This window comes from Zonotrichia leucophrys, chromosome 6 (genome assembly GCF_028769735.1).
Source record: "Zonotrichia leucophrys gambelii isolate GWCS_2022_RI chromosome 6, RI_Zleu_2.0, whole genome shotgun sequence".
In the NCBI taxonomy this organism is placed as follows: Eukaryota; Metazoa; Chordata; class Aves; order Passeriformes; family Passerellidae; genus Zonotrichia; species Zonotrichia leucophrys.
In genome coordinates, this window is record NC_088176.1 from 28,696,879 (window position 1) to 28,723,133 (window position 26,255).

General features: G+C 41.3%; 1 protein-coding gene across 26 annotated transcripts in view; it reads right to left on the minus strand.

The window, feature by feature from the left end:
- Positions 1-26,255, minus strand: part of ANK3 (ankyrin 3) — a 281,101-nt gene that overhangs the window by 180,442 nt on the left and 74,404 nt on the right. For 7 of the 26 annotated variants that reach the window (XM_064717350.1, XM_064717348.1, XM_064717344.1 and 4 more), the window contains exon 1: positions 9,575-10,180. The exons of 2 other annotated variants lie outside the window; for them this stretch is intronic. In XM_064717350.1, the coding sequence (XP_064573420.1) occupies positions 9,575-9,688 (114 nt within the window). In that variant the 5' untranslated portion in view covers positions 9,689-10,180. Of the gene's footprint in view, positions 1-9,574; positions 10,185-26,255 lie in introns of those variants that run through there. 17 more of the 26 variants (XM_064717333.1, XM_064717332.1, XM_064717326.1 and 14 more) reach the window with 6 other exon arrangements.

Below are 26,255 nucleotides of genomic sequence, written 5' to 3' on the forward strand. Positions count from 1 at the left end.
CTTGAAGATTTTTTTTCTGCTTAGATGGTAAAAATGTAATAGAGGAAACCTTTGCCACCCACTTCTCAGCAATATTTCACTATGCAATGCTTTAACTTTTCAGAGTTTTGTTTTGTAGAAGCCACCCTCCAGAACATACTGTCTGCTACTGCCTGGCCAAAAAAAAAGGCCTGTTTTGAGAGAGGCTTCCTCAGCCCTTCAGGAAAATGCTGCATTTACTCACTCACAGATTGAGCCTCTTTTCTGACCTGCTGCACCACGAGGAGCTTGGTGCACATCTCTGTCCCCTGGGAGATCCATCCCCTTGGGCACAGCGAGCCCAGCGTGGCTCACCCACCTGCTCTAGCCAGCAGGCTGTCTGTGAAAAATATCTGCATTCATCTTCCTGCAGTCTGAGCATGAAAACACCGGCCTCAGCACCGGGGGTGATTGCCAGAGTCATACAAATGCAAAGGGAGCAGGAGAACAGGTCACTGAGAGCACTCTTTCCTCATGGGCCAATGGTACATTCAGCTGTTGGGATGGCTGCAAATGCCAGTGACTAATGAAAGGGAAATGACTGCAATTTCAGAGATGCCCCAGTAGGGTCCAGAAAGAGTGGTAACGCAATTATGGGAGAAAGAAAAAAAAAGCTGTGTGGGAGAAAATAAAATTATTCAACCTATGAAGGAATTTCATCTAAAGCCCTGAATGCCTGTATTTATAAGACACACTGATTCAACGCTGGAAAAGTGGCTGTAGCTAACCACAGTCAGTGCCTCAGTTCCACCTCTGCCTTTTGTTAGCAAAATGCTCCATAAATTCATGCTGGGGAGCAGAAGGAACACCTATCCAATGGATATTGCACAGCTCTGCTTTTCTGCAAGTTCCCAGAGAAGGCTAGGGAGCACATCCTCAAATTCACCCATCTGGAGAGAACACAGGGAAGGACAACAGCCCAGCTAACTGTGAAAATCTTGTTTAACTAAGGGAAGTCAATGATGGAGTTATTCTGCAGCCTGACATTTACAATTCGCCAGAAAATAAACCAATGTGCTGAACACAAAGTGAGTTCCATAACTGTGTCTTCTAACAGCAAGAAACAGGGCAGGTAAAAGTAGCATTTATTAGAGGGTACATGCAGGATAGTGTCAGATGGTTTCTATTTATTATACTGCCTTTAAGGAGAGCTTTTTAGAATATGCAAACAAGGATGCTCTAACTGAAAGGTTAGATATCAACAACCACACTGACTTGTGAATTGTTCTGAGCTTTGTGAACTAAAAATGTGATGCAGAAACTGCTGGTGATACTTTAATTTGAATAATTTTAAAGGAAAAGAGACAAGTTTAAAAAGACCATTAAACTTTTCACTTTAACAACTTGTTCTTTTCAAATTGTCCACTCATTAAAAACAGGATTTATAATTCCTTTTGCAATCAATGACAGCAATGGAACAGAATCACCGTAAATTACAGAAATGAAGAAACAAAATATTCACACAGACACAGCACTTCTGAAAACACTGTTAACAACACTGTGGACAGCTTCTCCCTAAGGACCCAGCCTGGCCAGCAGCTCTGGCACTGGGCTGAGCCAGGCTTTTCTGGAGCCACTGCAAAGGGAACACAATTCCTCTGGAATGAACCCCTTGCAGCCCCACGCCATCTCTCCCAGGGAAGGTGGTTCCAAAGAGAGAAGGAGGCTCCCTGTGGGAATCAGGGACACTGGAGATGCCCAGCTCAGGGCTATGGATGCACTGGTGCAAAACACACAGGGGGGAGTCCCAGACAAGGCCCTGAGCCCCAGCACACACACAAACCCATGCCAAATGTGCATTAAAGGGGTTTTGCTGTGTGTAAATCCTACACTTGCGGAGGGCAGCAGCACTGAGGAGAGCACAAGGATGCCACACAAGCAGCTGTGTACCACAGCACCGTCCCAGCCTGACAGGCCACAGCACCATCAGTGCAGAGGGGTATTTGTGCTACACCCTGTGGTTTCTCCTCACCATTGGGGAACCTGCGAGTCCTTGGATTTGTATCAGTTACCAGCTGCCCACAGTCCACCAGAGTTCAAGGATCTGCTTTGAAAACACAATAATGCAAGAACAGCCTCTTCAGCAGCTCCAGGAAATCATTTCCTGGCAATCACAACTTAACTACCTGTCTTCTCCTCTGACTCTCCTCTCTTCCTCCAGCAGAGCCTGGGTACTTAAAAGCATCTCAGTTCAAGAGGCAGTGGCTAGAGGGTTAAGGACAGGCCTGTAGCTCAGAGCTGAGCTGACAGCATTTCACAGAAAAACCATATATACTCCGCTGCTTTCAAAAATACAAACAATTGTATCTCAAAAACACAAACAATTGACATATCACACCTTTATCTCATCCGTGCATTTGCACTTACAGGGGTATTACAAATGAGTGTGGAATACATGAATGTAATCCATAGAATCACAGAATGGCTTGGGTTGGAAATATAATAAATATCAGCCAGTTCTAACCACCCTGACGTGGGCAGGGACACCTTCCACCAGACCAAGTGTCCCTTTCTTCACAAGGGAGGCAAGTGACAAGGTCACAGAGGAGTTTTTCTTTATAATTTAAATTATGAATTTAACAGGTGAGGCACCAGGCACCCCTGGGAGCCTGACTGGCTCCTGGTGGAGATGGGATGACCAGAGACATCAGCCTTCATGCCACTGGTGGAGATGTTGTTGAGGCAGCTCCAGCAGGCTCTGTGAATGTCACACAGCGCCCATGAATTAAATGGAGATCTTGTGTCTGGGTGCCTTGCCATGATGGGGCAGTGGATTCCTGTTAAGGTACAGACCTTCATTTCCTGCTTGGATAAATATGGATAAATTGGATAAATATGGACTACAGTATCAGAAACAAAAGGGAACCCTTCTACCTTGTACTTTCTAATTCTGTATGATTTTTCAATGAAAAAAATGAAAGATGCTGAAATGGATTCTCAAACTGAGATTTAAAAATTATAAATAAACTGTGATATCACAGCATTTGGCTGCCCAATAAGGTGAAATCCAAAACTGTGAATAGAATACTGCTGAACAAACAAAATGTTGGATAAAATACATAATTCAGGTTTTTAAAACAAAATCATAAGTTGTCTAAAGTTTTCAGATGAAGGCGGCCATGAAATAGATCATGTCCTGGATCTTTCTGCAACTAAAAAAGCAAAACAAAGTGTTAGTTCTGGTACACAATACAAAGGCAACTGCTTGTGTAAATCTCAGGGCAATAAATCCTATGTGACAAATTCATATTACTAAATTGTCAGAGCTTTCAGCTTATTGACAAAATTATGATTTATAAAAAAATAAAATACATCCCAGAGTGAGTTTTCTTTTCAATTAACAAGACAATCTCTTATTTCAATCTAATTCTCCTTTCCACATTAGTCTTGAATAAATACTAAAGAAATATCATGCTGAATTTTCCTCCCAAGTTACCACACAGTGATCTCTCTAAAAAATAAAACGAGAAGCTGATCTCTTCCATGGTGGTCAGTAATTATCCACCCTGTAGAGCACTAACCAAGCAGAACTCCACAAAAATACCACCCTAGGCAACAGACAACAAGAAAAATACAAGGAAAAAAAATTTTTGAAGTGCTATAAACGCCCAAAACCACACCAGAGATAGCAGAGCCTGATATGCAGAGTGGCCAAAGCTGAAGCTGCAAGGCTGGAGAATACTCAATAGCTTGAAAATGAGGGCATTCCTTTAACTTGCCCCACACACACTGAATTATCCTCTGAAGGCACCTGGAGTTTTGGGTTTAAGGTACAGGGGTAGCCTGGGTTAGGTAACACCCAGTGAGGAACAAGGTGGGGCGGCTGTGCCAGATGTTGAGCTCATCACCTGCAGTGCCCCCCAGCACGTCCCAGCCCAACAGGAAGGGATCAAGGGATCCTTCTACAGAGTGCTGAAAGGCCTCCAGAGGTTTCCACCTGGACAGGAGCACAGGGGCCCATCAAAGCCTGGAGGCCCCGTGCTCTGCCCTCACAAGGCAGCAGCTCTGTGCCAGTCCCACTCCTCAGCCACAAAATCCCTGGTACGACTCTAACAGTGGCCTGCACCAACTTCTGAGCAGCAGCAAATCCAGCCTTCTATTGTCTGGACTTCAGGCAAATCACTGTGAGAACACATCACGCCTTGTCTGAGAAGTCATTTTTCTTTTTAATACAATTTACAACTCACACTTTATTTTTTTCTCTATTTCTCTCCTCTGACCATGTATGCTCCATCACATCCACCAACAGCCCAGTTCTCAGCCCACCTCCTGCCCCCAGCTCCCTGCTCCAGTCAAACCAGGTCTGAATGAGTCTAAGACTCAATTTTAGCAGGTGCTCAGTCAGTTCCACTAGTTGACAAGTATTTTGGCTCACAGTAACAAATATTTAGTGAACGTCCAAAGGGAATAGCATCAAAGTATGCAACATTTATCCTGAAGCCACCAATTCAGGCAAGTTAAAAGCATGAAATCAGCACAGTTTTGACTTTTGGCACAGGGTTGAATATTCATACACTCATAATCGTATTTTTTCTTCTTAAATCATTGTTCACTAACTATCTTTGAACTTCCTTTTGCTTTCCAGAGCATCCCATTTTCCCCTTCCCTCAACTCTCAATTGAAAAAAAAAAAAAAACCCAAATCACAAAGCCCACCAAAAATCCAACCCAGCCCAGGCGGAAAAACCAGAAGGATAAAAGACTGTGTGTTAACACCAAGCAGGCAGTAGCAGCAGTATTGATTTACACTGCCTGAGAGTCCAGCTGTAAATCCAGCTGTGGAGCCACCTCCCTCTAACAGTGAGGCTGCCCACGGTTGGTCCTCCCTGCTCTTGCCCATCCCCTCCCACCACAAGCTGGAAGCATTAGGCACAACACAGGTTTTAACCCAAACTGACACTTGCACAGTGACTAATGGCCATCTCTTGTGACAGCACAACCCCGAGGCACCAGGAAGGTGAAAAGGAAAAGGTAAATGTTCTAAACCTTCACTGAATAAAAATGTAACAGCGCAAAATTTTTTCTGGGTTTATAAACAACGGAGTAACGCTGAGCAGTGCCCACTCCAAATGATGCTGTAGTGCTCCCCACACAACACAATGGAATAGTTTCATTCCTTTAGGGGTCATCTTCAAAGAGGGAATTGTTTTTCCAGTTGAATAGAAGGACTCTTTCACCACCAAGCTCCATGCTGTAAGAATTCAGCATTGTTGGTAGACATCCCATCCACCAGTGCCCCTAATCATCTATCAGAAATACCCTTCCATTTCATTTGATTTGCCTCTGACAGAGCATCATGTCCAAAATCAAGGATATGACTGAAATTCTTCTCACACTTAGAAAAGATCACTGACTTAGCAATTTTTCTTTCAGACCCTCAATCTACACAATCTTTTCCCTTACTATAGGTCATGTTCCCAGATGTTAAAACAACATCTGCCTGGTTTGTGCTTTAACACAAATGAGAGAAAGGACAATCACTTGTACTCAACATATCTAGATTCTACAACATTCAAGCCCAGCTGTTCAGAAGCCAGGAAACAGATCTCTGACAGAGATTTATTTAAAAATAATGAAATTACTTGAAATAAAAAAGAATGGGGATTTTTATTTATTATCTCAGTTTAAAGCTTTACCTAGTAACTGGCAGACTTGTTTGCATATGAAAATTGCCATTTGTGTTAAAACCTTCACGTGGCTGAGATCTGTGAAACGTTTGACAGCCCCAGGAGTGCTGAGGGGAAAGGATAAAGTGGGATTCCCCCAGTGGGATATGAGGATGCCCTCCCTCATGTCCTGCTGCCCCTGGAGGAGTTCCCAGCTCTGCAGGGCTGGGCAGCCCAGGCCATCCCTCCCAGACCCTTGGAGCTGGCAGCAGAGCCCAGCCCAGAGGATGCACAAGCTCCTCAAAGCAGCTGCAACATCTACAGGCTGATCATTCCTGACACAGCATTTCCACTCATTTCCATTAGGAAACTGCAAGGCAATTTTTGCAGCATACCTGAGAGTTTACTAAAACCTTCCAACACCGTGAGCCTTATGATGAAATTAGCAGGATTTGTGACATTCACATGGATTGCTTTCCCTGCTGCCCACAAGTTTGCAGCAGCAGAGGCTGTGACAGCAACAGCCTTTAACATCTCAGGGATAGCAGCAGCCAGGCTTTGCATTATGATAAAATTATTCTGTGCTCCCAAAGAACACAAGTGCTCCTGAGCACTACACGTAAATGGAAATCACTTCAGTCCTACTAAATATTGTATAAAACATAAATCATTGACTGTGTGCCAAGACCTGTCCTTCTCTTCTGATATGTAACCAACAGAGCACACAAAAAACCCTTCAGAGGTTTCACCTTTATTTTAGGAAAGGCACTGACTAAGCAACCAATTTCTGTCCAGACATTATTATAGGATAAACATTTTCTAGTTTTCACAAACAAAACTACACATGACAGAGCTGCACTGGCAAGTATCAAGCAAGCTATCCTATCAATCTCTTATTTTTAAGAGTGGTTTGCCTTGCTCTATGATACCACTAAAGGCTCAGGTCTGCCCTTGGATGTACTCAAACTGTTTTCAGTGCAGGACATTGCACAACCATCCAGAGGCAGAGCTGTATGAAGCTGTAATATGAACTTGAACAGAATAAATGGGAAACCTGTACAATGCAGATCCTTCACTTGCTGGCCCTCTCCCTTTCTCTTGCCTGAGTTAAGCCAGGTAAGGTCTGAGCCTTTGAGAACCTTCAGCAAAGGCCGGGAATGTCCTGAATGCAAGCAAACAGAAGGAGTGTGCTGGGGCCATAGGGCACAGAAGCACAGCCTCTCCACAGAGCTAAGAAGGGCAATTTGAAAATATCTCACCTTGAAATTAAATGGGATAGGACAAAACGCAGGTTGTTGTTCTGTGTGTGTTTTAAAAAGGTCATTTCTCTCATCCAAGCCTCAAAGCAAGCCTTCACAGGAATGTTACTGCACTGTAAATTGCTTAACCAGTCAAAAGCACTGAAATATTCCCCTCAGACTGCCATCCTCCAACTAAACAGGAACATAAATCAGCATGACTGTTGCTAGTATCACCCAGGACTAAGACACTGGCTGATCCCACCTGCCTTACTTTCTAACCATTGGTTGCCTTGGGCTCTTTACTGTATAAATTATCCAGAAACATTAGCATTCTTTGTTGTTCCAAAGTGATTGGAAGGCTCTAAAGGATATTTCTGCATGCTGCTTAAGCAAAGGGTAAGCTTTGTGCAGTATCATGTGATCAACAAAAAAATCCCCGAGTACTGCCTGCTTGTGGGTGGTGCAGAGGAACAAGAAGTGACTCACTACTCATAGTGGAAAATTTGGGGGGAAAATGTTTTAAATAGCCAGGAAAGCACAAAATGGCAAACCAAATTATTGGACTTCCTACGCCCTATGTACTGGGTAACAAAACCATGGCGTTGACATGACAATAATGCCCAAATGTATGAGAGTTAAGTGAAGCAATTGCTGGGTTTTGTTCCGTTCTCCTACTAGAGAGGGCCTCTACCTGTCCTGAATCTGCAGAGTCCTAGGGAAACTCAGAAAGAAACTGGAATAAGCTACCAAATTCCAAAGGGAGGGAGAACAAAAAAAAAAAAAAAAAAAAAAAAGCATTTGGTGGAGCAAAAGCTCTCTATTTTCTCTTATTCTTAAGATGCAGAAATAAAACACAGAGAGAAATCCATATATTTGAGATTAATAGGCAGATATTTATCCATGTGCCACTCTGGCTGCTGAGAGATTTCCTCTCTACAGCAGTGTTGTATAAACAATAAAGCATTTTTGTCCACAAAGCAATTGTCTCACCTCACTGAATCAAGAGCCTCTCACTGCCATATCCCTTCTATATTGTTCTAATTCCGAGCTGTGAGGAAGCTCCCTTACACAAAGACAGTGCATGGATCTGGTTGGGCATGCTATTGTTAAACTTGAGCACATCAAGAACAACGTGGGCTCCCTGCAGCATGAGTAGATTCAGCTGAGAGACTTTACATTTTAGCTCACAAGCCATAGGTAAATATGGGCTGAGGGGACAGCTCCTACAATTAATTCCTTACTGCTGTGGCCGTTTTCAGCTGGGGGCAAACCCACCCTGACAGCAACATTACAAACCCTCACATAACCTAAACAGCAGCCAAGAAAACATCACTATTTCAGGCTGCTTTCAAACAGCAGCACCTCAAAATTCACCTCAAAGACAGAAACTTATCTTCATACTGCCCTTTATCCTGGAAGATGATTCAGGAGAGCCTATACATTGACACAGAGAAAATGCCTCCAGTGTAGCTGGCTGCAGCAAATGTACTGCAGCATGTTAAGAGTCTCCCAACGTGCAGGCTGGAACAGAAGGCAGTGGGTTTCTCAGTGCCTTTCATTAGGTGTAGGACTGCCACAGCAGAGGGAAAAGAGAAAAGGGCAGGGAAATGCTGACTCTTGCCCAAGCAAAAGATGCACATATGTTAGAGGAAATCTACATGTCATTTAGGAAGCACATGCACCGCTTCTCTGAGCATATGAAGATTACCCAATTCCCCCCTTAGGGGGATTTCACAAAGGCACACAGAAATACTACATGCCCAGGTTTCTCTAAAGGCAGCTGGCTCCTTGATATGTTCTTGAAAAAAAAATCATGAAATGCAGCCAAAGACAAGAAATTGTGGCAGGGCCTTATTTCCATGGGGCAGAGTACAAGGTGTCATTTATAAGGACAGAGCCTCAGAGCTGCCAAAGTAGCTGGCCTCTTTATCTGTCATTATGCCACAAACCATAACTATTTTGCTTTATACCTTAGAGAGAAACAGTAAGCCTGGAATCACACAGAGGCTCCTGACCTGAACAATGAGCAATGCAGTGCCTACTGAATTTTTCAGATCCTAGTTTGCTGAAGGGTTTTCTGCAGCTAAGACAAATCTACAGCAGTGAAAAACCAGGCTCTGTAATCTCAGCCACGTATTTTCCTAACAAAAGAAAGTTGCTAGTAACAGACTGTGATAGCTCAATTCTGTTAAACAGCTCGCCGTTAAGGAAAAAACAGAAACACTGAAACACCTTATTTCTGTAACATTATCCCAAAAATGGATGTTTCAGAAGCCAAACATGTGACACAGTCCCAACACAAAGAAAAAAAAAATCTGCCTCTACACATGTCTTTTAAGTAACCTGCATGTAAGACTAAACTATTATGCTATGCTTTGCAATAAAACCTACGAGAAAGCTCAGCATTAAACCCCACATGATGGTTACAAACTATTTTCAACTCACAGACAGTTTTCATATCACAGTAACATAAGTGGGAAATGAATGCACACCTTCTGCATCATCACTGCAATCAACTAATATCCAATTAAACATTCAATTGCTTTGCAAACCCCACAGCCGTGGTTACAAATGACATTTTACAATGTTAGCAAATTACTCCCACAGCTACCAAGTTACAGGCAAGAACAAGCTTTTAATACTTCAATTGCAAGGTAAGAAAATTAAAACAAAAGAACCCCTGTTCAGAATTTGGCACAGATCTAGATACCTTTTTCTTCCGATCCCGGGATCTTTTCCTGTGTTTTCTTTTTTTCTCAGTTTCTTCCTCAGCATTTATTTCTAAATCCCTGTTTTTCTTTAACTGTGATGCTGCGTGAGCCATAATGCATTAAAAATCCTTTACAACAATGCTCCCTTGTAAAAGGTGATTTCCTCGGGCACCTTTAGCCAGCCCTTACAGCAAATGTTCCAGTGATTGGAAGGAGATCTGTGACCAGAGCCAGGAACACATTCAGGATTCAGAGATCTCGCAGGAGCTTGCAGTCACTACAAAAACACATAGTTGCAGATTTCTTCCTATACCTTCCTGCACCTGAGCCTTTGTAAAGCAGTGCAGCCATCGTAATGCATTTAACGTAATGAAAAAGACAGCTGGGACAGAGAAAGCTGTATTATGGCTGTATCCCCTGCCACCAGCTGGAAGTGTCTAAGTGACTCCACTGAAGGGGGAATGCTGAAAAGGAGCGCTTTCTATTAAAAAAAATTCCAGAACAATAACATATGCTGCATTGTTTTTTCTTCACTGATCTTCAAGCATGTTTAAAAGCTACTAAAAAAATGCAGTGTTAGCGCTGTACGTCTCTCAGCTAGTTTTGTGTAGTAAGCCATTTAACCTATAATGAAATGGAGCAGCTCCTACTTTAGGTTAACTGCTGATGGTGACAAAAAAAATAAAATAAAAATTTCTTTTTACCATGGAGACTCTGACTGCATTATGTAGAAAACAATGCATGCATTGCCATATCTTAACAGTGTGTCCTTTATACCGATTTTTCAATTCCAATACATTTTGTGACAGAGGATTACAGAAAGCCCTGTTGTATTTTTTCCCTTTTTTTTTTTTTCCAAACATACTTATTACAACACATCATACACAGAGAAAGATGCAATCACACTGGTGTGTGAAACAGGCATTTAATTCATGGGAGATTTTCTGGCACTGTTCATTTACATGGTCAGAAAGGGAAATCGACATTATTGCCATGTAGTTGGAAATGTACTTTTAGGCTTTTATGTCAAGGCTTGCTTCAATCATCTTACTATTTTTGCCACCTGAGTCCTCAATGACTGCAGCTTTTGAATATTCATTAGGGGAGGTAAAATAGCAGCAGTATTAAGGCCTGCAGGAGGATCTTTTACTAGGATGAGCACAGAGCAAGCATCTAGTAAATAAGGAACCATATTTTCTCTGCACAAATATGAACAATCAGCAGCTTGCCTCAAGACTGCTGTTTTTAACCTTTCCCAGTATTCCTAGCAGCATGCTTCACTGTAATGAAGATCAGCGTTTTAAGGGAGTCTGATTTCTTTCAGATAAAACCCAAAAGTCTTTCCAAGCAAAATCAGTAACTGACATGGTACTAGCATTTCTTTCTAGAAAGAAAAAAACCCAGAATCTGTTGTAAAAATTAAGTTAAATTTAAATTTGAAGTACAATTAGCCGATCCAGGCTGAATCTTCTCAGGGCAATGTAAAATCCAGAGATGTCTCACACGTTTGTAAATGTTCTTCCCCCAGACTTGAAAGACATTTTTTGAATTCTGGTTACTGAGGCCCTGCAGTAACATGCTTTAGTTTTCACATAACATGGCTAAAAGAAAAATAATCTTTTAAGTCTCCAAAACAGAAACTACTTTGAACACATCCTATGTTGTCCAAAGGGCAGCACACAGTGCACTGTTTGTCTCCTGCTCACAAGCTAACAAACCAGGTTTAAAAAGCTGTTTATTTTGGAGTGATTTTTAAGAAATGCTCAAGGATGGAGGCCACAATTGTGTGACCTTAGGGATTTTTCCTGCTGGTGCAGTAAAACCAGGGTTTCTGTGTGCATGCAAAGCTCCTGTACCCATACACCACCGTGTGACTCTCCACACTCCCCCTCCACAACTGAAAGGTTCTGAAGCCTCACAGAATGCTGCCTTTGGAAAGCTGTGGGAAGAGGAATGCCGCACTTGGGCAATGCCTAGATTTGAACCAGAAGCAGTCAGCTCCCACTTCTCTATGTTCTACAGAGACCTGAATAAACACATTTCTAAAGATGCCAAGAGTACAGCCCAAGGATGCCCCAAGCATGCTTTCAACTGCAGGGCATCACTGCAAGCTGTCAAAGGCCATGCTCAGGCAGGCACCTGGATTTTGGCCCAGCTCCTCAAGGAAACTCAGGGCAGCAATGAGGAGACTCTGCTCTAGCACTACCAGAGCCCTACCAGAGAGAGGAGCTGGCCAGGCTGCTCACTCATGGGGGCTGAAGAAGGTACCTCGGGAAGGACAGTGATCCCAAGTTTTTGTGCCTATTAAAAAAATAAAAAAGGCGAAAAAAAGGCACCCAGAGCTTTACTTTCTAGCCAACAAGCTGCCTGCATGACCTTGGCAGTTATCCTCTTGGAAGTTCAGATCTTTGTAAAATGAAGTTGACATTAGTTTCCCTGTCTAATCACAGAAGTGCTTAGGAAATACAGCAGAACCAGAACTGAAAGTGGATTCAACAAAATTCAATAGAGTTGGATCCCTCTTATTTTCATCTGGATTTGAAAGACTCATGAGTCTTTGCCTTAGGAAACCAACTTTATTTGAGCCACAGCTGAAGTGAATGCTGCTGTCATTCACCGCTTGCTGGCTAATCCTGTGACGTCCTATAAGCCTTTTAGCCATACAAGCCTGTAATTTATGCCTAAATAACCTCATTAAATGAAAATACAAATAATGCATTATCAAGTGGTAGGTGTTTGAAGTACTTCAAGCATACTTTTAAAAATGCTGACACGGGGAATAACATGCACGTATCCAGCTAAAATGCCCAAGTGCCACCCTATGCACAGGTTGTATTCTATGCAGGTAGAAAGCAGCCCAAGCTTTTATTAATGAGGAAAAATGCTAAGAAATGAGGATAATAAGTGAATTCACCCAATCCCTTGAGATATGCATAAATTGGAGGGTTTTATCTGTCAGCCAAGACTGCTTCATCCCAAAGATCTTTTCAGCTAATTAATCAATTGGACATAACATGCAGATGTTTTTATTATGTGGATTACAATCCCTGCTTGAACTACAGAGTCCAAACTCCTCCAGAATTAGATTTCAGAAAGAGTAAAATGCCTTTTCAAGCTATGGTTTTGAGAAATTATCTTTTAGCTATGATTAAAAAAAAAAAATAAACGTAAGAAAAGAAAGATCCCTTATAGCTTGTAGGCTGGGATAGTCTCCAACAGAAAAGAGGTTATAAGAAAAGTGTGAGTAAAAGATTCAGACCCCTGTGGAAAAGCAACTGTATATGTACAATTCCTGCTTTTGGGGAAATGGTGAAGTGGCACCATTCACTGGAAGGTGATAGGGCACTGCCAGATGAAAGCTGGGTGAAGTGTGAAGGTTTTCGTGCCAGATGTGTCATAACTCACTTCAAGGGAATTGGGTACTGAAAATCTTCATTAAGTGCTTCTTTTCAGACTTCAGTAAAATAATTACGCTATTTGATTTCACCCTTAATTACAGAGTTAATGAAATGCCAATGAGTGTTTCAGCACAATCCATGGGGTCCTGATAAAGAATGATAAACTGTATCTTACTTGAACAATGGGAAATTTACACTTTCTGTTAGCACAAGGATAATGTCTGCTTAGCTTCAGCTACTCACAAAGTCACAACAATAATGTCAGGAAGTGATTTTATCAACTTGAAACTGTGTCATTTGCTTTAGGTTAAGATGCTAGTCCCACTGTTAGATGCAAGAGACTGCAAAACAGCATTAGCATATAACATTGAGATGGATTTGGGAAAAAACATGAAAATTTATAGGAGGAAAAGGTGTTCACAATCTAATTACTTGTGTTAATTTATCAACTGGACAGCAGCTTATAGAGTGAAGATAGCACTGACACTTTTACAATTTTTTAAAACAAATCATATAGCACTAGAAAAAAAAATGAGATACTAATGAAAATATTAGCTTACTAAGAAAACGCCAAAAAATAGATTTATGAAAATATGAGGGGTTTTAGGTAAGACAGAACACCACAGAAACATTCAACATTCACACTTCTCAGATCACTATGGATCCAGAAAGGCTTCTAATCACACACAGTGCTAGAAGGTCACTCTGAAAACTTTTACTGGTAAACAAAGTATGTTAAATTTTCCCAAAGATGAAAAATACATTATAGGTAGACTAGAAATAGCAGAGAGCAAAGGAAAGGAAAACACATGGAAAGAAGTAAACCCAATTCTTATTAGGCTACTCTTATATTCTTAATTTCTGAGTTTTCTGGTACAGAACAAATGCCATTATTGCCCTGTTTTGGATTACGTTGAGTAAAGCAATGGAAATGAGAGGGGAAAAAAAAGAAGAACAAGACTTATTAGATATAAAACAAAAATTAATGAAAATTACATCTGGGGAGAAGACTAGGCAGAAGTTAAAAAAAAATATGTTAAAATGGGTTAACCATAAAAAACTTTCTCATGAGCCTTTTAAGATTCAACTGCTCCTTAGTTAGGCTAGCAGGCCTTGTGTCTCAAAATCAAACAAACAAATCCAAACAAGACTAAAAGCCTATTTAGCATCTAGTTATACTTTTTAGCTCCTCTTCACACATTTGATGTCCAGGATAGGATGGACCCATCTCCAAACATGCAGAAGATCAAGATCACTAAGCAGCAAATGAATGGAAAATAAGAAAGGCTAAGGCTTGTTTGGCTCTTTTGTGTTGTTGCATTGAGTTTCTCCCACCACCTGCTTCTTCTAGCAGAATTCTATTTTGGCAATAACAGTCCCAAAAAAACCTGGGGAAACATGACAGTCAGAAAGGGATGCATGCACTACACTAAAAAGCAGGAAAATACTTAAACTGCATTTTGTACACCACTTTTACAGTGCTAACCCTTTACCTCCTTTGAATTTACAGTATAAAACTTGGAATGGTACTGAATTATGTTCTGTTTCTTATTTGACTTCTTTGGGGCACAAGAACTTAAAAGTGTTTTGGAAATGACACAAATTCAGGGATGCAGTGATAAAGGCCAGAGGCTTAAATGACCCTTCTTAAATTTCCTATTGGAAATTTAAGTAGAAATTATAACAATTGTAAAAACAAAAACAAGCAAAAAACCAGAAGCCAACGGCCAAACAAACCACCACAACAAAACCCAAAACTAAACCAAACCACCCAAAAAACCCTCAAAAAACCACCCCAAAACACCCACAGAGAAAACAATCATGGAACATGCTTTTCACTAAGCCCTCCCCAGACACTTCACCTGCCTTCTGAGCTGATACAAGATCAAAGCAGCCGCCACTCTTAAGCTCGTAGAATGAAGTGCAAAATTACTATTCCTCTGTGCAAGGATGACACATTTTGGCATAACTGATGAAATTACACCTCCTGTGGTCCAGCTTACTCAGAGAATGCGGATGGCTGACACGTTTGTGAATTTTAACTCCAGGCTGGAGGCATGACTTTTAAAGAAAACCACTACAGGCTCTTGTGTGCCCTGAAGACTTGCACATCGGGTAAATCTGGACAGTTCAAAAGCTGGCTCAAGGCTCACTCAGCCCATGGGTTCAGGAGCAGGGGAAATGGGAAAATAAACCTCCAGCTGTCCCAGGCCACCACACAAGCATGGTAAATCCTCCTGCAAAGAAACTGGGAGAGGGAAACAAGGTGCTCATGCAGCAGCAGAGGAGAAAGGAGTTCAGAAGACAAAAGAGCACCCAGGACTGGAGATCACCAACCCTGACTTTCAAAACAGGGTGACTTTGTTTGAGGCCTACACAGAGAAAGGGAGCTCACAGTGACAAATTAATATTAACTCTTCTGTGAAGATGGTGTAAAGAGTTTCATCTCTGACTCATGACCAACTAAGGAAAAGGTACTGATGTATCTTATTTATAGATAGAGGCACACTAATCGCAAGATAGATTTTGTGGGGGTTTGTGGATGGAACTGCCGAGCAGCCCAGGAAATTTATCCAATGCAAGAAACACTGGTAAGAGTTTTATACTTTGTATACAATCTCTAAATGATTGCAGAACAAACACACCAAAAACTTTCTTCCATTTGTCTTCTGCCAAGAATAATATTGCTAAAACCCTATATTTATTGGGAACAAGTGCAACAAACATGCACTTTAAAAAAACAATTTTTCTACCTTTTTCCCCTGCAATTCAAACACCATAGTACAGCCTGGACTGAAACTCTCATGTAGAATGTCAGTGTTTTAGGGATGCTGACAAAGATCATTAGGAAATGGCATTAAACTGGTTTCACACATCTTAAGGGGTAGAACTTATGTCCCAAACTGACACTAGATCACAGTGACATAGTTTTCAACCCTCACATGGAACTGCTCAACGGTGTTCTGAAACTATATCTTCAGAATATTAACTCCAGAATATTAACCTCCGACTTTCATCATTTCTCTCTTCCTAGTTCACCATGATCTCCTAGCTACTGCAAGCCACAGCAGGGTGACCAGGAGGTCAGTGGAACCAAACTGAGTTTTGATCTGAAAATTTAGTTAGATGTGTCTGCAAATGACATCAACAGAGACAGGAAAAGCTACCCCTGTATACACAGGAATAAGTGCAAAAGCAGGACTGCTATCAGTTTTGCACTCCCACACGCAGAATTCGAACGCTGTCTGTGATATGATAGGAGGATCAATCCCATCCTGGAGAGCTTCAAAAAAAGAAACACAAAATGCCATTCATCAGGATTTTATGATTCAGCTACAAACTTCACCCTGAGTGGTCAATTAATCACTGCTGCATCTGTTCACTTCTGCTCCAACACATGAAGGCAATCTGCTCACACATCCAGTGAACACCGAGCCCGAGCTGGGGTTCCCCCAAAATAAGGAGAGCAGGTATCAAGGAGGTGGCTCTCAGCAGCTCCTCTGCCAGGTCATCCAGTCCCCAAACAGACACAAGATGAGTTATTCCCTGCTCATCTCACATGGAAAACTCCCTGTGTCAGAGTGGTTTAAAAATAACCCAAAACAGCAGCAGAAAATGTCTTTGTGGTATTTCAAGTTTCTCAGCATCAAGTCCCCCCGCCTGCTGTCTCTTTTCTGGAGCAGTAGCAGTCTCATGATAATAAAAGCTACACAAAAAGCTTTTATTAAAAACCACTGCAGAACCTGCAAAGGTGCCAGGAAGTGAATGTGCTTCAGCAAATGAAGCTCCCAAACAGAGTGGGATGGCATCAGTCACAAACAGATGCAACACCTTTGCTGTAGTTAGTAGATGATTTTCCAGTACTTTTTAATTAATATTCTTTGATATTTGTTATGTTTGAGTCAGAAATATATACTTTGGGCTAGAAGACATTTTGACCAAGTGAGTCTTTCCATAACTGCACAATGTGTATCCAGGGTAGGGGCCTCTCTGCTTTAGCAAGATAGTGTGATCATGAAAATATCACTTAACCTTCCCTACCACTACACAGCCCCAAAAGGAAAAGCACTATTAACTTTGGACAAAGGCAGCCCTTTATCACCTTCTGAAATGGGTTATTCCCCCCACCCACTGCCAGCAGTAGGGAGTGCACTGAGTGACCCAGGGCCCGCATATTTTCCTGTCGTCACAGCTCTGCACATTATGAGCAGCTTACTTGTTTTATTTTGAAATAAAAAGTTGCTGAGCAAGTGTAACAAAGGACCCATCTGCAAAGGTCACAAGAAAGACTCTTTGAAGTTGGCAGAATTTCCCAGTTGCCCCAAGACTTCCAGCTGTTTAGCTTTTTTTGTTGATCTTCTGTGGTGCAAAAATGCAGAAATTATAAGAAAGGAAGAAAAAAGGCTCTTTGGCTTGTTTGTAGGGTTGGTTTTTTTTTTCCTTTTAAATTTCCCTGAACTACTTGGATACACAAAAAAATCTACTACTAACATGCAGCATTCCCAAGACAAGGAAAACAGGTACATGTGAGCCAAGGAGGAGAGCTGCAGCTTCTCCCTGATCACTGCCACATTTTGTGCTGGACCAAGGCTCCCTCAGCAAGTACACAGGACATATTTACTCACTCTGACTTTCACTGCAGACCTCCCACTTGAGCCAAACTAAGTGCAGAATTTTCAGTGAAGACACTAGTCCCTGCCCAGTATACACACAATTTCTTCATCTTTAAGGAAACATTTGAAACAAAAATATAAAAGGAAAAAAGAAACCTCCCACTCACTCCAGCATAAGAAATTCATTTAATTGGATTCTTTAATTATTCATTATTCCTTTTCCTATGTTGAAATGACCATCTTTGCCTCATTCCCAAAGGATTTTCTCCATAATTAAGTGATGGAATCATTAAAATCTCAACATGCTGCCCAAGTGAGATTTTAGTGCTTGAAGTGTTCTGCATGCTCCATGCAACAGTAAGTTGAATTTTATAGGGGAAAAAAAAATGCAAAAAAGCAGAATCATTAGCAATTAGTAACAAGAGTTAGAAAGGTATCAAATTCATGTTTTTCAAGTGACATTTTTCTCACTTTCTCTTAAGTAAATTCATATACCAATCATAAAATCTACAAGGTTATGCTTGAACCAATTGTATGCGAAAATTCTCAGTTTCCTTAAAATAACCAGTATTATAAAAACCCTCTCAGGATAATTAACAAAGATGAATATTTTACCTCAAAAAAAAAAAAAAACCCAACCAAAACCTAAAAACCCCAAACCAAACAACAAAGTCCAGCTATTAGTACCTTGATACTAAAATCCTATCAGAAGAAACCACTGGAGCAAGAAAGGTAACTACAAAAGATTCATTTATAAAAACAAAAATCACTGCCACTAAAAAAGCCAGAAATGTTTTGTTTCTTCATAAATTTCACACAAGCTATTAATATTCATAGGAGGCCAAGTTCTTTCTTGGCCTAGCAAGAGCAAGTGGGCATAAGAAAAAACCCACTTACCTGTATAACAATTATAATTATCACAGGATAGGAGCATTGATGTGATGCCTGAAAGCCCAGGTAATGTTAGTGCCCTATTCAGAATAACAAAATGTGGCAATTCCTGCCCAGATCTGCCTATGAGCTGAGCAAACACAGCAGAGGATGAGGTTGGAGGGGAGCTGTTTTGCTTGTATGGCATGGAAAAGAATGTACATCAGCACAAGTTTATATACTGGGGATGTAAACACAAAAGTAACAGCCTGGAAGACACAGGAAGGAAATCTCCCTCTCCCTTCCTCAGCTCTGCTTGGGTCTCATCTGGAACACTCTGTCCTATTTCGGGCACTAAATTTCTAGGAAAAAGTTGTCAGCTGGAGATGAGAAGAATTTATTGCTTTAACTCTGAAATTGCTCTTCTTCAGAAAACATCCCTGAATCTGTGGTTAGCAATAAATAGCTCTGGACTTGCATATCCATACACTTTAAGCAAAGACAAATAGCAGCCAGCACTGAACCTTGCTCCTCTGCTTCTCTCCCCTCACAGCCCTCTTGGCTTTTCCTTTTCCCCCCAAATTAGGAAAACCCAGATGATTGCAGGCAAACCAACATAAAAACTAAAGATTACTCTTTTTCAGTTTTTTAGAATTTTTAAATTTCTGTTTCTGTGATTTGTTTTATTTTACATCAGTTTGTGGAGGGGCTGAGAAAGAGGAATGTTGCATGGCAATTCTGTTCAGGGATAAAGGCATTGTTCCCCTTTTAAAGATAGAATAAATTCTGGCTAAAATGTTTAATGAACCTAAAATTTAAATAATCAATACTTCACACAGCAGAACAGAAGAAAACACAAAAAGAACTGTTGTCCAGAACAGCTCTAAGGGTGCTACAACAAGGGTACACAACAATAATAACTCCATGCAGGTCATGCAGGGACATGGGAATTATATAGGCTTAAGATAAAATTCCAGTCACTACAGTTTTGTGATGTTCTGGGTTTGTTTTGGGGTTTTTTTTTTTGAGACTTCCTGGAAAACAGGCAGGATAGCAAAACACTGTAGACCAAATTAGTACTAAACTTGAAAGAACAGAGTGGGGAAAGAAAACTCAAAAAACCAGGAGATAATAAAATGGTACACTGGTCTGGTCAAACTTCCAGTCCTAGAGATCTCCTGTGCCTGAATCTGTCACCATCTGGAAGTTATTGGGAGGAACTGCAATCAATCTGGATTTGTCAAGAGGAAACTGTATACAATGAATTTAATTTTATTTCATGTAAAGGTGACAGGCATTGGAGACTGGAGAAGAGCAATACCTGTACCTGACATTCTCATAAGCAAGGTAAGGAACATGGTGTTGATGAAAAGATTGTTGGATTAATCCAAGAGGGATCTGGTAACTGAACTCAGGAACAAGACATTAACATTCATTGTCGAAAAGGATGGATGTTCTGCAAGAGCCTGTCCTGGATTTGCTTCTCCCTAATGTTTTATTAATGATTTGGGCAATAAGAAAAGTTTATTACCAATGCAAACATGAAACTACAAGAAGTATGTGCATGTTAAAGAGTGAAACTTTAGACCAAAATCATAAGACCAGAGGAATGGTGGGGGGAAATACAAAACCAACCAAAACAGATGAATTTCAGTCAAAATAAGGAGATTTTTTTTTTTCCACAGGCTAGACAAGTAAGGACTGTTCTTCAGCATTGTCTGCAGGGTATAAAACCTTGCAGGCTCAACACAGGGCAACAGACAAGCAGCAGAGTGCAGAAGGGACAGGCTGCACAGTGAAATCACCTTTCTCCTCCATTCAGTATTTGCAAAGGCACAGGTGTACTGTGGCTGACTTCTGCTATCCTGATGCCAGGAAAATATGGATATCTGGGAAACAACAAGAGCAATCAGAAGCCTGTAAAACACATCCTCTTTTTTCCTGAAGAAAAGATGGCTGATGGAACATGGCAACAGTCCTCAAGTCCATCAAAACCTGACAAAACAGAGGAAAATTGTCTGTTCTCCACCATTACTATGGATAGTAGTAGGAGTAGAAAGTTTCAGCTGCAGCAACCAGATTTGGGTGAGATACTATGAGAATTTTTTACACTAAGGGAAACTCCGTAACAGCATGCAAGGGACCAGAATGGAAACTTTGTAACTCACCTTTTTAAAGCATTTATTAGGATACACTTGGTCATTCTTACATCTGTGCTGCCTGCGACCATCCTATGAGCTACCCCAGCTTCCAAAAGTCTGTTCTTAATTCAAACTTACTGAGACAGAAAAAAACTATTTTATTGATTTCAGTGCTGTATACTTCAGTAAGGTGGACAGTAAGAAATATATTTTGCTAATGTAAAAATCTATGACCATTAGCTGTTTCACATTATCAGAAGCAGAGCTTCAAATGAAGATCCAAATCAAAGGACAACAGTGATGTGTTTGAATTATTCTGGCCACTTTCAAAGTCTTAAAAAGGTGTTTCTCTATGTATCAAAAATAGAATTTTAAAAATCTACTTTTATTCCATAAGTCTAAAAATAAAGAGGAATTAAACAAAATAAACCATATAGAACCATAGAGTAGGCTGAGAAGTCTGCTCTAAATTGCAGGCACATAAATGAACTCTAAAGAAAATGCAGTTGAAGATCTTTAGGGCAGTGAGGATGAGCACAGCAAGCTTTGGAGAGCAGGCTTTGGCCTCTTCAGGGATCTGCCTGGTGGGATGAAGCCTGCAGAGGGAAGAAGGACCCAGGAAAGCTGGTGGATAGTCAAGGATCACCTCCTCCAAGCTCAGATGTGATGCATCCCAACAAGAGGGAGCCAGGCAAAAACACCAGGAGTTCTGAGTGGAAGAACAAGGAGTTCCTGGATCAACTAAAACACAAAAATGAAATCTAAAGAGGGTGGAAGCATGGACCATCAGAGGGACCTGAAGGTGCACACGTCCATGGGACATGATGAGATGCAACTGCAGGTCCTGAGGGAATGGGCAGCTCAAGTTCCTAAGCCATCATCCACCATGTTCCAGAACTGGTGGTTGACTGGTGAAGCTCCCACTGGCTGGAAAAAGGGAAGCACAACCCCCATTTCTTGAAAGGAAAACCCAGGGAACTACAAGGAACCCATCAGCCTCGTATCAGTGCCTGCCAGGAACAAGGGACAGAGCAAGATGATCTTTAATGTCCATTCCAGCCCCAGCCAAAGCATTTTATAACCACATGGAATCCTAGGCAACATTTTTTCCTTAGTCATTAAGATGCTCTGTTTTACAGCACACACAAACTCAAGACTTTATATGGACTCTTTAGAGAAATTGCCACATTTTTGGCATTAACTTGCAAAACCACTACATAAAATTATAGCTATTTAGAGAAATCAGAGTAATTGATAACACATCTCTTCTAAATATCTATTACATAGCTTATAAAAGCAGCAAAAAAACCCATATTTGATTTTTAGCCCTAGAACTGCTTTCTGAAGTTACAGTGTACATTCTGAAGGATATTCACAGACTATATAAAGACAGACAAACAAATATTCAAGTTATAGAGGCCACAATCCAGCACAACTGCAGTTTGAGTAGCTGTGGAGTTTGGCAGAGGCGACAGACACAGCGATAATGAAAATCAAATTTCGGACTGCATCACAAGAACTGTGTTTGAGAATAGCAAATGAAAAACTTACACACTATCCAGAAAAAAAAAAAAAAAAGGAAAAGAAAAAAAGAGAAGCACTAATCAGAATCAGCCAGTTCTCACAGGCTCCCAGTGCGTAGGCTGAACAATTGTCTCATCATGATAACAGCCTTTGTGATAACCATGATCTCACCAGTGCACTCAAAGATCCAAAGTGCTGCTGGTTCTCTCACACCCACAACAGGCACACTTGCTCCTTGCACCTGAAGGAAATCCTGCTCTGCAGGTCCAGCCCTGGGCTGCTAATGCAGGCAGGGTGTAATCTTGTTATTTTCTGTGCCTTTGCTTTCAGACCACTAAACCTATGGATTTCCTCTGCAGACAGACTGGCACAGACAGGAATTCCCATTGTTATGAAGACATCGACTCTTCTGCCCTTAATGCAAAACAAATAGCAGAGTTATCAGCAGTAATAAAAACTAGCAGTATGCATCTGATAAATAAAATAAAATAAAAATTGAGATGCAATTTTATGTTCTGTAGCTAATTTTCTCCATTTAATTTCTGCTTCACAAAGGTAGCAGGTTACAGCCTATTTTGCACTGAGACCAGGGCATAAAACATGCCTTTTGCCACCACTGCCCCTTCCCTCCTCTTTCACTGGAGGCCTGGTGCCATCTGTTTTTAACCAGTTATATTGTTTTCTCTGAGTTAGCAAAACAGTGGAAATTAGCACCAGCCACAGGTCTGGTTCAGCATGTAAACTCTGGTAAAAAGGAAGGGAACATGCATCAGTGTTCCCCCAACAACACCCATGGAGAAACCTGAGGTACAAACAAAAGCATCAGATGAGAGATTTCTATTCCTGATGGACAGGCAGGAAGAGCCCCCTCACTGCAGTGTTTTCTGAGCTGTCAGTGCCTCTTCTGGAAAGGGCAGAAATTTCTGCCCCATGACATGGGCATTACAAGCAGCCCACCCACAGACCTGGAGCATCTCTCTGTCTGCCTTGGTAAGATATTAATGCATTTTGTGGTGGAGTGACACACACAAGGACAGGTCAAGGGAAAGAGAAGCCCTTGCAACAACTTAAAAGTGCCAGCCAAGATTTATCATCAGTACAAACTGGTGTCAGGGATGGCTGTGGACTGCTTCCAGCTGGATTTCCACCCTACAGACTCCTCCAGTCTCATTCCCAGACACAGAGTGTCACCCTCCAGAATGTCACAAAAGTGTGTCCACCCTTTTTAGTTCTCGCAGCACATGAGGTCTCAGCAACCCAGGCTCAGTGCAAAGAGAACAGCTGGCACAGCACCAGTGTGTGCCAGTTCCTGGAATGCTGCTGGAGCCAGCTCCAGGACAGCGCAGCCTGGCTACTGCTGTACACAGGGAAGGAGAAAAGCTCTCTGGCAGTTTGTTGTCATGCTGCCTGGACTAGGGGCTGTCCTGCCAGGACATGAGAGATATGAATAGAAATCTCCCTGAAGGACACACTTTTATTCCTAAAAAAAAGATAAATCATTGCGCCATGAGTGGCACACTCAGTCTGATGTGCACGTGGATTTATTCCATCTGTACCACAGGTAAGCTGTATGAAATCCCACATAAAGTCTCCAATTTAACCAAGCTGCTCCCTGAGATCAGAGCTGATGAAGTCTGATTTTCCATACCCCTGTGGGTGAGGTGTCTCCACAGCACTCATTGCACACCAGCTTTAGGTGCCCACTGCTCCTTTCAGGCTCCTGGCCCCGCTCCCCTTCCAGCCCTTCCCTGGTCCCTGCCCACACCACCGAACCACCACAGCATCCTGTCCTCTGACACAATCCCCATGGCTCTCAAAATGCCCTTTATGATTGCACAGCCTTGCATTTCCTCAGGAAACCAGAGTTAAATTGCACGCACACACTAACTGAAGGGCAGAACCACTGTGGAAAACTGTATTTTCTTATAAAAGGTAGGACGAACAGGCTTTTCTCTGTACTTCAATATCTCCCTACCACAAAGACAGCAAGTCAGAGAGAGTTTGTGGAATAACGGCTCCCTGCACTTTTTAAATTTTACTTAAAATTAATTAGCCCAGTAATAGGTAAACAGGAAGATGAATTTTCAATTTCGTGCTTGGGTAATCTTCAAGGCATCTAGGAAAGATCACAGTGAGTAAGGCTGAGGCCCTCAATGTTCTCCAGTTGGCAGATTTTTGGACAGATCTTTATTCTCTCAGTGGGACAACTTCTGGTACTTGAGGCTTTTAAAAATCAAAAAAACTTACATGATGACAGAACTGCAAAGGCCCAAAGAGGATTTTGAAGTCAAAACTTATGGAGATTCAGCATAACGCAATCTGTCTTGTACAGGAAAAACCCAATTTACTGATACAGTCAATATTAACTGATAATACAAAGAGCCTGATAAGAAAAATTAAGTCTACCTACAAAGGGCACTCCCTCCATGTTCTACTGCTCTCCAAATGGAAGCAGTGGAGCCAGAGATAATAACTGCCTAAAGCACATCAGCAAAAAGTGCAACAAATTAAGTCAAATGAAGCAAGGATTTATCAACCAGAACCTGCAAGACATCTCTGCCTGTCTGACCCACAAGAGGAAAATAATACAAGATTTCTACATTCCTTATTGTGATGGTTTTTTATGGGATGTTTTGACAAGAAAGAACAAAAGAAAAATTATATACCAGAGACCCCTTTCTGAAAAGATATCCTATGTAAAGAATCTTTAAAGCTGCACAGTGGGGTACTGAATAAGTTTTAAATTTTTTCCCTTTTTTAAGCTCCAAGTACAAATCAGAATGTTCTTCACCTCTGTTATCAAGTCTGCTGAGGAAAAGATCAGACTCATAGACCCAGAGGTGGTGAGTAGGCACCCAAGTGTATTGATCAGATTATTGAATTTAGCTGCTTTTAAAATTATAGATGAGGACACAGTTTATTACTACAACAATCTGACCCAGCAGCATAAGGCTAAAATTCTCCAGAGCTTTCATTTCCAAAGCACCAAAATACTTCTGTTTCTTACATATTTCTTAGCACTGAAAAAAATTTTCCAAGGAAAAACGTATTTCCCAAAGCCATGCTCCTCTGGACAGTTCTTATAACCTTATGCAAAAATCTGGAGACCAAAAGATTTGGGGTTTCAGAGAACAATTTAAAAATCTGGACAACTAACATTATCGACATCACAAACAAAAAAGAAACTAGCTGAATTATATCCTTTTTGCAACAAATGGTTTTGATGAGCAGCAAATTTTGAGGTCAGGGCTATCTCTTTGTGCCTAAACTAGACCCTTAAATCAAGGGAGAGCAAGAAACAACTAGATAGTACTTTTGTCCAAAATTCCTTTCCAAGAAAGGAAATAGGAGCCAAGTTCACATGGTTTAAATTCCATTTACATGCCTGTACCTAGTGTGTGCTTCCCTCCAGAAAGGCCTGGCCAGGAGACCACACTATGTTCAGGGACTTGAAACAGAATTCTGCCTCTCTGAAAATTACCTTTGAAGTGGAAATTACTATTTCTACTTAACCTGAAATGTATAGCTACAAAAAAAGGAAAAAAAATTAAAAAGAATTGGGGTGGGGTTATGGCTTTACTGGAGAGAATCCAGCAAGACCAGGGTTGAAGACCATGAAGCCAGAAAACACAAACCTGCTGCCACCTGGCAGGTCTGAGATTAGGACCAGAGGGAATAAAGATAAACTTCTCTAGGATTCCATTGCAGGAAAAACTGAGAAGGACCACCATGGGCATGAGAAAGCAGGTACTCATATTTTACTCTCCATTTGTCTATAAGGGATGGCAGCCTCCAGCACTGTGCAGGGAAAGGCAGCCTGATGCTGAGGCTTTGGCTCAGGTGGCTGAGAAGCTCTTTCAAGGTCTGTGTTTGTGAAGGGTTGAGTGAAGCAACACCTGGTGGCTCCAAAGTGACAGATGTGGCTAAACAGAGATAAGCAGGTGATAAGGCTGGGAGCACAGACACCTTTCTGCATTCACACCCATACAGCAGAAACTCCACAATCCAACTGTACCTTGCACATGGAAATGCTGCTTCCTTTAAGCTGTATAAAACCACCAGTGATTCATTCCTGCTCATTTTTTCCACTTCAGGCACAATTTTATTCACCTTTATCTATTCCCATTTATTCAT